Source organism: Triturus cristatus, chromosome 7 (assembly GCF_964204655.1).
Source record: "Triturus cristatus chromosome 7, aTriCri1.1, whole genome shotgun sequence".
NCBI lineage: Eukaryota > Metazoa > Chordata > Amphibia > Caudata > Salamandridae > Triturus > Triturus cristatus.
Window position 1 is genome coordinate 1,478,885,869 of NC_140590.1, and position 13,489 is coordinate 1,478,899,357.

At 42.9% G+C, this 13,489-nt stretch overlaps 1 protein-coding gene and 1 non-coding gene across 3 annotated transcripts in view; one reads left to right on the forward strand and one right to left on the reverse strand.

The window, feature by feature from the left end:
• Positions 1 to 13,489, reverse strand: part of LOC146812212 (protein-glutamine gamma-glutamyltransferase E-like) — a 240,122-nt gene that overhangs the window by 106,609 nt on the left and 120,024 nt on the right. For both annotated transcript variants that reach the window (XM_085619243.1, XM_085619242.1), the window contains exon 10: positions 4,709 to 5,059. In XM_085619243.1, the coding sequence (XP_085475369.1) occupies positions 4,709 to 5,059 (351 nt within the window). The remainder of the gene's footprint in view (positions 1 to 4,708; positions 5,060 to 13,489) is intronic.
• LOC146812213 (U6 spliceosomal RNA) lies at positions 12,942 to 13,053 on the forward strand. The gene has a single exon (XR_014967142.1). It is a non-coding gene; the product is annotated as a U6 spliceosomal RNA (small nuclear RNA).

A 13,489-nucleotide genomic window follows, 5' to 3' on the forward strand; every position in this document is an offset into this window, starting at 1 on the left:
TAAGCATAGCGAAAAGTAGCGAAAAAACACGCCCCCGAATCCGAAAAGGACGGGGCTTGTTTTGCGAGACAAAGACTCTTCTCCAATGGCTGGCCAGCATTTAAGAGGCCAGCCAATGGAGAAGAGGAGAGAAGAGGGGCGGGTTCAAGCCCCTCTTCTCCAAAACATTAAATCTCGGAGCGAGACTGCGCATGCGCAGCCTTTGAGCCGAGACCTAAAAAGGGCGTGGCTAAAAAGTGGAAAGAAGTGCACGGAACACGCCCCCGAATCTGAAAAAGACAGAGCCTATTTGGAGGGACGGCTCCCTCCTCCAATGGCTGGCCTCCGTTTAGGAAGCCAGCCAATGGAGGAGAGCCAAAAAGAGAGGCGGGCTAAATAGCCACTCCAAGCATCATAAGATCTCCGGACTTCCGGTTCTGCCTTCGGCAGACCGGACGGTCCCTCGACCTAAAAAACATTTTTAACAATGGCACAACTGCCTGAAAATGCGTGTGACACTGTTACCTGACAGTTAATTGTGCATTGCGTATTTTCTCCTACTGCTCCTGTAATTGTAAACTTTTATGTGCTGTAACAGGCTATGATTGTACTTTGTTTTTCTCCCCTATTGTTTTTTTCTTCTTTACAAGGTTCACTTCGGTTCTCGCCCCTCTGTGCTGTATTTTCCCCCTGCCGTTCCACTAACCGGACAGCCACTCCCACCTCCCAGGGCTACTTAATGGAGGCTGCAGCATGGCTCCTTTCAGAAGCCCCAGACCACCTTGGTCTTGCTCTCCACTCCGTGTGACTCTGTTGCCTGACTGTTAATTGTACATAGTGTGTTTTCTCCTACTGCTCCTGTAATTATTAACTTTTATGGGCTGCAACAGGCTATGATCGTACTTTGTTTTTCTCCTCTATTGTTTTTTACTTCCTTTCGCTTTACCCGGTTCACTTCATTTCTCGCCCCTCTGCACTGCATTTTCCCCGTTGCCCTCTCACCTACCTGACAGCCCCTTCCACCTACTAGGGCTACTTAATGGAGGGTGCCACGCAGCTGTGCAGTGAGAACGCAACCGGCGTGCCAAATTCAAGCCAGTCTGCAGTGTACCCATCCACGCCTGGACCACGCCCAGTGACAGGAACTCTGTCCCAACTCACTCCCACAGGTACACCGCCACAGATCTCCGTGCCCTGGACCCTGATGGAGCAAGGACTCGTATAAAAAGAGACTTGCTCGGAAGCAATCCTCTCAAATAACTCATAACTCCGTAATAATTGTGTTTGCAAATACTAATCTGCACCAACATTCGTACATTTGAATCTAGGGGAAGCTTGCCTGTGTGTTTTACTAACAAGTAATCTGTGAGTCACTAAAGATTACTGCTAAAAGTGGGACTCTGCAGTGCGCATGCGTCTACTGCATCTACGTAGTATGACGTAGTATCGCTTAGAGAGAAATCTTTGCAGCTGAGCAGTTGTTTTCAAAATGCTAATGCAAAAGATTTTTATAAGTAAATGGGATTAGAGTAGAGATAGGTGGTATACAGTGAAATCATTTATTTTTGATTTTAATATTCTTTTCTTTGACCTCTCTATTAGCTCGTATTTGGGCCTCCGAGTGGGACTGAAGCTTGTGTACCATGTGATTATTTCACATGCGCAGTAGTAAGAAGTCTGGAACCGCGATGCAAAGCCTTGAACGCCAACCAAAAGAAAACAGCAACATGTCCTGGGAACAAGCATGATGTCCTGTGAACGGAAAGGATTTTACACCAAATCGCATACATTGTATTGATTAAGATGTGAATACGGGTGGGCAATAAAGCTCTGGAAAGTAATTTAAGGAGTGGGAATATTGAACAATAAGCTTCAGAAAAATATTAAAACTTAGCATGGTGTGATGATCATCCCCCTTGCTTGACCAATCAGAATTAGGAATTTCATGAACGTGAAACATTTAGGGGTGGTGTCTACCATTAGAAGAGTATAATTGAGGTAGTTATTTAGTTAGATTGATCGCTCGTGCTGCATAGATGCTGAGAGACCGAGATGATGTCCGAGAATTGCGCAGATCCTAAAGCAGAACCAAACTTCAGAACTTAGAGCTAAAGCTAAATTAGAAGAACATCGTGGAAGAATCACGGAGGGAATTAGGTAAAGAGCTAGAAGAAGATCGCGGAAAATCGAGGAGGAAAAGAATATCAGAGAGGGGTGCGACGCAGGCGTCGGATCTAAAAGAGGTCACCTATCCTGTCCTGAATCCTGTCCTGAGCCTTTGTCTCCTGACCTGTCCCGGGGGACCCATTTCCAGCTCCTATGCCAAGGGGTTGGTTTCCACACCATTCTAGGTAACTATAATTCTGTGTAGTATGTCAATGCACTGCTCTCTCTGTTTTCTCCCTTTTCAGGTACTGTCACTATTATAACTTAGTCGGAAATTGCTGACATAATTTGATTTTCCTTCCTTGAAGAAACGGTGATCGAGCTGTACTTTGTATTCTTTGGTTCACATGAAATTTACTATATAAACATTTAAACTCCCTTGAATCAGTGGTCATTTAAAGTATTTACTCTGATGATATTACACCTATACTGCTAACAACTAGGTCCATTGATAAGAGGAAATTATATACGGACGAAAAGGAATGGTAAGAATTGGTGAGGTAAATTCATCTCGCAGGTATTAGTACAATAAATTGATCCGAGCGGTGCTTACTAGCTTATGTATGAATGTTTATGGGCCCAGATGAGTATGTGAATTATGTTCATCATTAGCTGGTAACCCTCCGCTCGATCAACCCCACCCACAACAACAACTACTTCCTCACATTACCACGCTCCACAGCCGGGCCTTTCACCTGCATCCACTGCCGCTTCACCAACACCCCTCCTCTGACCACCATCTCACTGAACAATGCTACGCCAACCCCAGATGCCGAAACGCCACCAGATCAACTCAACTACCTCCTAATCAACGCCAGATCACTCTGCAAACACACCATTAAAATCTGGGACACCATCTCCACTATCGCCCCCAACGTGATTTTCATCACAGAGACCTGGTTCACCCCCACAGCAGCCACAGACATTGCCATGGAAACCCCCTGCAGCTAAGAAATGAAACACAGAGACTGCACCAACAGACAGAGTGGAGGCACCGTCATTGTACACAAAGAATCAATCACCTGCACCATCACCAACGATGACACCACGCTGACTATGGAACACATGAATTTCTGCTCCCTGCCGATGCCAAAACCACCATCAATCTACAACTCACCAAACACCTGGAAAGAAACAACTTGTTAGACCCATCCCAATAAGAATTCAGAACAAATTACAACAACAAGACAGCTCTGATCGCTGCAACAGATAACATCCGCGCCCTACTCGACAGGAAAATAAGCTGCCCTGATCCTGCTTGACGTCTCCGCCACATGAAGTGCATGTGTTTCTCTGAATAAAATTGCTATATTGAGCTTAGATGTGGAATAATAGATTCCAGTTAGCCTTTGATCAAAGACAGATGTCGTAGTAGGTGAAAAAGCAGGGTGTAATCTTGGACTAATGTTTTACCACAGGGCCACCCCGAATGTACTCCTCTATGAGGTTTTCTCCTAGTTTAGCTTAAGGACCTCCTAAATACACGCTGATGATACGTTCCTCTACTTAGCAGGATAGAAGATATATACAAATGAGTATTGAATGTTTATGCCTGCTGTATGAGTAAAATTCTTGCAAAGTAATATAAGGAATGGGTTCCTTTGTCGTGATGAAAGCCGCAGTCCCTGTATGCGCCCATTTGCTGAAACATGTCAACCTACTAGATGCAGGAGTAATTATGACTCCTAGATATGCTTCAGCCTTTAATCAACTTGTTTCCTTCAGAACAGCATAAACAGAACACAATAAAGGTAGTTCTTGATTAAAGGTCCCTGAGATGTTCAGCTCTTACTCCTCTTGGATTCCCACCCAACCCTCATCCATATGTGCTTTCTGTGAACTCACAGGTGAGCTGGCCCTGCTCTAGGGAGCAAGGATGGCCGATGACGAAGTATGACACTCAGGGGCTGTGTGAGGTCATACCTTTGAATTTTCATAATTACTTCACGAAGTATAATAGGAGTGTTGATATATTGTGGTCCTATATTGACTACATAAACTATCAAGTTCTAAAAGGTCTTCTTGAATAAGGAAATTATCCTAATGTTGCCCTTCCTTTGTCTCATTTGCCTAGTTGTGTTGTGTATTACAAGAGAGAGAATGTGAATGTAGACCAGCCCACTTTTTTATCTCGTTCTTCCGACCTCCATTAGAGGGTTTCATAATTGAGTGTAACTTGACAACCTGCCAAAAATAGATCCATGCATAAATTGTTGTCGCTCTATAAAGGCGTAACATATCTGGGGTGCTCAGTGACACCGAAAGGTTAGTGCTCAAAACGAGAAAGGGCCTAATTCACTAGACCTTTGTCCAGTCCTTTTAGCTATCTTACATTAGATCCCCATAAACGGTGTCTTTATAAAGACCAATCAATGTTACCTTTGATCATCTCTAGGCAGTTAAAATTATTTGAGGTTGATGCCCTTTTTATCTGCTGCATTCTTTATATGAACACATCTTGCTCTAGTAGTCTTTCCATCTTAGCTCTACTGGAGTGTAACTATGATAGATTGAGTCAACGAGAGACATGTGTGTTCTGCGACTGGACAGTCTCTGACCATACCTTCATTAGGTGCGAGTTGGAGAATGACTGAGTGCTTTATGATTGTCGCCCCAGGAGTACGGGTGTATGTTATCGCATAGGCGCAGATCTTCACGTTGACAGTCTTCTTCTCAGAGGTTGGGTTCTTGATTGCTATGACTACATTGATATCTTGACCAACTTGTGCTGATTTAGAAAGCTGGAACTCGCCAGAAAACTGCTCCTCGGATTCTTGATCATCAGAATCATCACTAAATTCATCGATGAGTTCATCGCTCAGCCACTCCTCGGGGCTCAAGCTCTCTGCAAACACTCCTGTTTGAAACAGCTTTCTGGAGGCCTTTTTGAACACATCTCTTTCCTTGTTTGAACCTGGCAGAAAGAAATTAGGGAGAAGGTATAAGGTTTTTTTCTGTATAGTGTACAATGCTCTGATGAACCAGAAGATACCATTAAAAACCAGAAGGCTCTCTATGCTATCTTGACCACAATCCTCTAACTAGTTATCAGCAGCACATCAGTCTTTACACTTTGAAGCTTCCTTGTATTATGAGATTCAATGTTTGAACTTATAGGAGCATGTGTCGTCCTGTGGTGTTGGCACAGGGTATATAATGAAAAAGTATTTTGTATGTTCTAGAGTTTGTAATAATTATATCTGTAACAAAAATGAAATATCATTGTTTTTAAATTAACTATGTGTTTTAAACATTTTATGGTATTACATCAAAGTCATTCTAAAGACTTGGAGAATAACGCATTAAGAGGAGTAGTGTCGGTGAGTGTCTATGAGTGTTGGTTAGAGGAGGTAAAGTGTGTGCCTTTGCACCTATGCATATCTGATTGTATTTGCCTCTGGGAGTTGATTGTTTGTGTTGGTGCCCATGTGGGTACAGCGCAGGAGTGGGTTAAAGCAGCAGTGGAAAATGTTTTCATACCAGCTCCAAAATGTACAGAGGGAATGCAGAAAGTCAGTCTGACCTTCTCCAGGAGCATTTGCAGGCAAATTATGAATGTGTCTGCAAGAAAATTGTGTTCACTCTTCATGGCTGGTTGAGCTGGATATTTGATTTCCCATTCATCCACCCTTAATAGTAGCCTTCATGCTCTCCTGTTGTCTCATATGGGGAGTCAAGCCCTGTATGGGTGTGTGTGTATGATGTGTGCATGTATGATTCATTGTGAGTGGAAATGTATATAATATTTAATCGTTTTGTGCAAAACTCCTGAAATATGCCATTCAAATATGTTTTTAACCATCCTTGTGTTTATTTTGATGTAGAACATTTGTACAATTCACATATTCTACAGTTGCATTATAAATATTTCATGCAACATAAATAAGACAACCACTCAGGATGTCTAATGTTTTGCTAATAAATGTCATTAATGCCTATATTCCTACATTTTGTAACAAGCAAGAGTGAGGTTGGTAGACCTTCAAGCCTTAGTGTGGTCTTCCCAAAAACATTTTGCCTTCACCCCTTCTATTTTTGCTGATCTCGTTTTTGCTGGCCTTAGAACTCATCTCAATTTACAACTGCTAACCAGTGTTAAAGTGCATGTGTACACTACTTAAAACATGATAACATTGGCTTTTTCCCAATTGGCATATTTAATTTACTCACATGTCCCTAGGAAATTGGTATTACATGTACCCAACCCTGTAAATTAAATGCTATTAGTGGGTCTGCACCACTTATTGTGCGATCTACATAAGTAGTCCTTCAAACATGTCTCAGGCTGGCTTTTCAGTCTGTGTGTGCAGTTTTAAGCTACCTTGGGACCGCCTGGAAAAAAAAACTTTTGGCAGACCCAAACCTTCCTTTTCAATGCATACAAATCACACCTTGTGTGTGCCCTGGACAGACCAGAGGGCAAGGTGCAGTGTATTTAAAACGCTGGACATTTACTTTTAAGCTCTACATGTGCTGGTAGTGAAAACCTCTTGTAAGGCTTTTTGCAGCACCCCCTCCCACACTTTTTCCCCAATTTGGACTACCAGCTTCTGGTTTTTCGATGCTGAGAGTGCCATGATGCATGCTAAGCAGACCTCGGTGCCAGTGTTCTAACCCTTGATGATGATGTATGTTGATTGGCTATCCCCAGTTTGCAAAATTTGACTTACTTATAAGTCCCATGTCCATAGTATAAGGCAGAGTGTCCACCCAGGGCTACAGCACTGATTGTGCCACCCTGTGTGTGACAAATTACAAAATGGCTCCCAGCCTGCCACTGCGAATTGAAGGTCAGGTGTCACACCGTCAGTTCGACTATGCCATTACAACTAATGGCAAAATCATCAATTAACTTAACAATTAATGTAGATCTTCTCTAAGGAAGGCCAAAAGAGCCCAGAGACAGGGAGCTGTATATTATTAAGTATGACATGTATGCTTTATAAGTGTCTTAGCAGAGAAACCCCTAAAGTTGTTTTACTGGGGAAAAGTTAGTAGCCCCATTGGCTAAAACAGGGTTACCGGCTTGCAGCTGAGCCTGGATAACTTCTGAATGGGACTACCGAACTGGGTACTGTAAGGTATCAAACAATTGTGGTATTACACCTGATCTGATTCCCTGGTCAAATTTAATGTCACTATTAAAGTAAAACAACTTTTAGAAAGCTGCCACTCTGTGACTTAGGTGGTCCAGTTGCCTCACAGGGGCACTGGCCAACAGAAAGCTTTCTGCTCATCTGCAGAGTACTGTGAACAACTCCCAGGCTTAGAAACAGTAGTATACTGCTACAGGGAGATGTGGCACCCCCCCTCCCCCTGCAGGATGACACTCAGGGTGTTATCCCAAAAGGGGAAATTCAAAGGTGATGCCACCTCTGGCGGGAAAATGGCAATAATACTCCTGAGGGGCTGCCCTTTGTTCAGGTAGGCAAGCTAGACACAGGTTCAGACAGGGAAAACAAGTTCCTAAACCGGTTTTCCTGTGGGTGTGTAGCCTACAGGTAGCCACAACTCTAGGGTGGGCTACCAAGCTCCTAACAGTTAGGGTTCAGACATCTTGACAGTGGCCAGAATAGTGCACTCTTGTATTGTCAGATGCCACACATAGCAAGGAAGTCATCACCAAGAGGGATAACTGCTAACCCATTGGTTAGTGACGAGTCCTCTCAGGGCATTTTCAGGATAAATATGGCACCCTGAACCTCACATCACATCGGAACTGGAGCAAGGACTGAATAAGGACTACCCTGCTGATCCTTGGACCACACAAAAAGAGGTTGCACTGTTGGTTGGACTGCACCTGCTGCACCTTGGGCCAATGAAATTAGGACTGTGCCTTTGGCTCCTGGCTCAGAGAACAGTCATCTGCCAGATCCGGACTGAAGCAGTGACTCAAACAGTCAGGGGGTTGGATCCCTGGGAGAGCACCAGGGGCATTAAAGCTAAAGAAGCCCAAATTGGCAAGTTGGTAAAGGAATCGCCACTAACTGCCGCTGTGCGTCCCAAGGGACCGATCCTTTACAGCCAAAACTTGCACCCAAGTCAGCTGGATCAGGGAGTGTCATCAGAGTCCAGATTGGCCGCCCAAGAAGGAAGCTGGCCTCCAATGAAGGTTTTCATAGGGACCGCTGTGCACGGAGATCGGTACCCCGGGCCCTGCTGGCCTTTTATGGTCTGGAAGAGTACCTTGAGGGACCCTGAACTCTGTGGCCAAAATTGCACTACACTACTCGTGGACAGAGGAATCACCACAAAGTCAATGCGTTGACTTTACAGCAACCATACCATTTTCAGCATATTTACTTCCTATATCCTCAGCATCAGGACCACTACATTAAACTTTAAATTGACCAATGTTTGTTTGCGGTTGAAATAAACAGTGATAAATCCTTTAAAAATCTGTACCTCCTGAACTTTACTATGTATTTTGCTCATCAAGGACTATAAAATTTCATAAATTATAATCTATTTTTATAAATTGCTGTTGCTTTTCTTTTGTGCTGTTTGGCTTTATTATTTCCTTTTTAGGTACTGTTAAATGCTTTACACTAAGTTCCTTTGTGCAAGCCTTTCTGCTCGCAGCCATAGCTATCCAGGATTGAGCTTAAGGTTATTTAAATGAGCCAGAATGGACCCAAGGCAGTCTTTGTGAGTGTCTTCCACAGTAAGGCTGCACAGCCATACCACATAATACACCCAAATCCTCACAACTCTTTAATTCCTTTTTCACTACTGCAAGGCCTAGTTCAAATATCCAAAGGCCAACTACACCCAGTCATGTGATTCCAGGAACAGGCGGCAGGAACCAAATAGTTGGGACAGGAAAATGTCACATATCTAAAAGCTGCAATTTCAAAATTGTAATTTAAAATTTGACTTTACTATTAAAGAGAATTTTAAATTACATTTGCTCAGACACCAAACATGAAGCCAATACATGCTCCCAATCAAAATGTGTGCTTATTACATGGAATAAGGCAACCAAATGTTATCATATGGAAGAGGTAGGCCTCATAGTAGTGGAAATCACATTGAGTTTTTCACTAGGAAGACATGCAAAACTTAAAAGTAAATGTCCAACTTTTTAGTTACAATGTACCCTGCCCTATGGGTCCAAACTGGGGTGCATAGTGAAAAGAGAACGATGGATTAAGCCCAGATCTTTTGACCGGGGGTGAGTGGTTGAAATGTTTCAGCTCTCCATCCATCATCTTGTTATGTTTTGCTCTGGGCTACATAGGGCTTACCTTGGGGCGACTTATATGTATTAAGAGGGAAGTTTAAGGCTTGGCAAGGGGTTTATTTTGCCAAGTCAAAAAGCCAGTTTAGAATTGCATTCAGGCTGCAATGGCAGATCTGGGACATGTTTTAAGGAGCTCCTTAGGTGGTTTGCACAATAAGTGTTGCATGCCCATTAGTAGCTTTTAATTTACAGGCTCTGGATATATGGTGTGCTACTTTACTGGGGCTTATAAGTAAATTAAATATGGCAATCAGGTCTAAGCCAATTTGCCATGTTTTAGGAAGTAAGCACAAGCACTTTAGCACTGGCTAGCAGTGGTAAGAGTGCACAGAGTCCTAAGGCCAGCAAAATCATAGTTAGCAAAACAGGAGGGTGAAGGTAAAATATTTGGCAAGAGATCACCCTAAGGCTGATAGGGAGGGTCATAATTAAGATAAAATTACAAACAGGTAAAAAGTGAATAATGGGAATGGTTTTCACCTCTGGGGTCTGAGGGAGAATAAAGAGAACTTTGCTTTTGCTCTTGTATATCTGATATCATTCATAACCCCTCAGTGGAAAACATCTCCATTATTCTGTGTATCCATCTATAATTCAAAATATTGCCCAGCAGGATCTGCTTGTTTGGGCTTCCTCGGTAAAGGACAATGTTACTCTGCAGGTGCAGTAATATTCTTAAAACATTCCTCTTTCATACATGGGATCACCCTTTGCATATGGTTTTGTGTGGGCAATGATCATGAGTTATAACCAAGTGATAAGTGTCTGCACATCAATGCTTAATTTGTCTTGGTGGTTGAGGGTGGTGTGCACCATCATGCATTTTACAGGGACCAAGACTAATTTTACATTATAAGTTTTCCAACTAAAGCAGGAGAGAGAAAGAAATGGGGGAAAGAAACATAGCAAACAGTAACAGAGGGAGACAGTATGGATGAAACAGAATCTGCAAGAGTGAGCTAAAGGTTCAGAAAGTGTATTGTGATTGAAGAAAGAGGCATGAGGTGGAATCAAAACTAGACAGTTGTAGCCTTTGTATACCCTAGCATTGTTCATTGCCAGCGGTGAGATCTTAAGATGAACTTTGTCCCTTTGCAATTTTTCAAGTTAAGCGCTAACCTTCATGACAATTTCTTCACTGACATAAGTTCTAACAAACATCGTCAAGGGAAGTTTGGGGCCTATAGATTCTGCCAGTGCCTTCTGGCTTTGTTTGTGTTACCTCATTGGCAAGATGCAGCACAGCAGAGTAAAAATAAGGATGCAAAACAAAAGGTTTGATGAGGCAGCTGCATCAGCCACTTCATTTTGTAGGTGGAAATATGCACGATGACGTGTGCACGTGCATGAATCACTACGCATGTGCACCTATAAGATTAAGAGGGTGTCATTTTTTTTTTTACTGATTGGAGATGGGTAAGATAAAAGAAAATGGCATAAAGAGCTGTTTTAAGGAGGAAGGGCTGCAACAGTTTGCTGCTTGGTCCTTCCCACCCTCCCAAAAAAAGACAGTGGGCATGGGGGCAATGGATGATCAGGTGTGGGAGGAGAGAAGCAATAATATGAGTTACAGCAACATAGTGGTGGGAGTTAAAGCACATGAGTAGGTAAGCAACAAGAAAATGCTGGGAAGGCAAAGACAGGGCCGGACTGGCTTTAGTGGGCACCGGGCATTTCCCCAGTGAGCAGCCATGGTGGGGGGACGGTTTTGGACCCTTGTGAGGCTGTTTTTGCTACTGGGGGCCGGACTTAATATCGGCCCACTGTAACAAAATCTGCTTAAACCAGCCCTGGCAAACAGCCCCCCACCCCAGGGGCCGGCCGAGCTGCTTGCAAGGGCTAGTTTTGGTTCCCAGTCTGGCTATTAGCATGGGGTTTGTTGGGGAGAAATAAAAGAGAGAGCACTGGGGATTGGGTGTTCGACAGGGGGAGGAGCACAAAAGTAAGAGAACTGGAACACACATTCACGCTCATAGCAGGGGCGGCTCTAGGCTCATGGTGGCCCTGTGCAGAGAGCGTAGGTAGGGGGCCCCGCCCGGAGGCCGCCAAATCCCTGCCAGGGTCCGCCACGAATATGTGTTGTATCCGATTCCTCGTGGCGGCCCCTGGGGTTTGGCGGCCCTGTGCAGGTGCACAGCTTGCACATGCCTAAGGCCGCCCCTGCTCATAGAATACTTTAGAGAAAAAGAGAAAAGCAGTTGTCTGAAAGGGAGCTGTGGAAGTATAGAAGCCAGTCAATCTGAGAGATTGTTGAGGCAGAATTCCAAGGCAGGGACAAACACAAGATGGATAAGGAAAGCCATTAAATCATTTTTGTTAAACTTTTTATTATTGATTTTAAATCATTTCACACCAAAAATGTACCACATTCCTCCCTTTGTAACACTGTGGTATGTGAAATTACAAGTTTTTAGAGTCCTTTCTGTGTTCTACTGATAGACTTCATTCAGATTCAAAAGTACTAATGAAGGATTAACCCACAACCTACGTGGTTGCTGGGAATTTCGCAAAGTGGGCTCCAATAAAAGGAAGAAGAGAAAAAACAAAAGGAAGCAACAGAGGCAACAGAACCAAAAATAACTGCTGTAGCTCAACACACATGTCATAATCCATATACTGATTACACAAGCAGCACATCTCTGCCTACCCCACACTTCCATTCCCTCCTGCAATAGTCTTGACATTAGTAAGCCAACATAATGCGAAATACAGTGCATTCCTCCCTTTGAAAGATTAATTAGGCAATCAACAACGCTAATCTCTGATCAGCAGGGCTATCAAACCACTACAACAGTGCATGCCAAAAAGCATGGGAAAGCCATCGAATAAAGAAGAAGCAAATGAGAATTAGAATAAAGCCAACCAATGATAGGCAATGGAATGACTTTAAGCACCTATAAGTTCTTGGTAAGTCTCTAATGGGTGTTTTGTCACACACAGCTTGTGCTTATTGGTAGGCACAACTTAAAAAGTGCATACATAGCGCTTGTGCTTGTTTTAGCCAATTAACATGACATGTATTTGTAAAGTGCACGATCACCCAAGGGTATCTTGGCACTGAATAACAGATTTTTATTGTTACCCAACTTAATGGCACTCATTTTATCAACCTCAGGACAAAAGGTTTAGTAGACCCGCTGGGATTTTAACTTATGACCATGAGGTTGAACACAAGCCGCTACACTGAATGCATTAGTCCAATAAGCCACCAGACTCAGCTGCTGTATTTTCAGAGAGGTAGCATGCTGTTAGGTGGTTGCATGCACATCTAGCCACCAATTGCAGCTCCTTTTTATGCTATTTTGCATATATGACTAAATAAACATCCCTCTTCGCATTTGCACAGAACGTCTAAACGTAAAGCAACATACTAAAGTCGATAATAGCCTACTGGGAAGTTGAGATTCTTACGTAATGTAGAATTGTCCCATTATCTGCCCATCTCACATTGTATAAGACCCTTATTTAATTAACACTTGCTAGATTCACTGCTATCATGGTTGACCAAGTATCAAAGCAGCCAGCAATGAAGAAACATGGCACTCATCCTTCAGTGCTCGCTTCGGCGGCACATATACTAAAATTGGAACGATACAGAGAAGATTAGCATGGCCCCTGCGCAAGGATGGGGCAACAAGAAAATTCATGAACAAATGAAAGTTTATTTCTTCGCAAGATATTTGTCATGTTATGATGGATTTATGGACATTTTTTTGAATTCACGTTTGAATGTATTAATGAAAATACATTTGATCAACTTCTGAGTCTACTGTGGATTTGATGTTTTTTATAGAATTCATTAACAGTCTAATGTTGTGATGTTAACAATGTTGAAACATTTAGGTATGTTTTACTTGTAGCCACAGTGCGCAGAGGATGGGTCCCATTGACCCTTAATATTGTCGTGTTTTGTTGGCATTCTTTTGACTGTTTATGCCTTCCCCTGCAGCACGCTTATGTTAAAAGTGTTTAGAACCCAGTGAATTTAATCTGTAAAATAGTTTTGATTAGGATTATCCAGTGTGTGCCTCTCCAACAATATTGTTACTCATCCTTCAGGCCAACAAGGACAGGAAAATGCTGTGAGGGGCAATACATTAA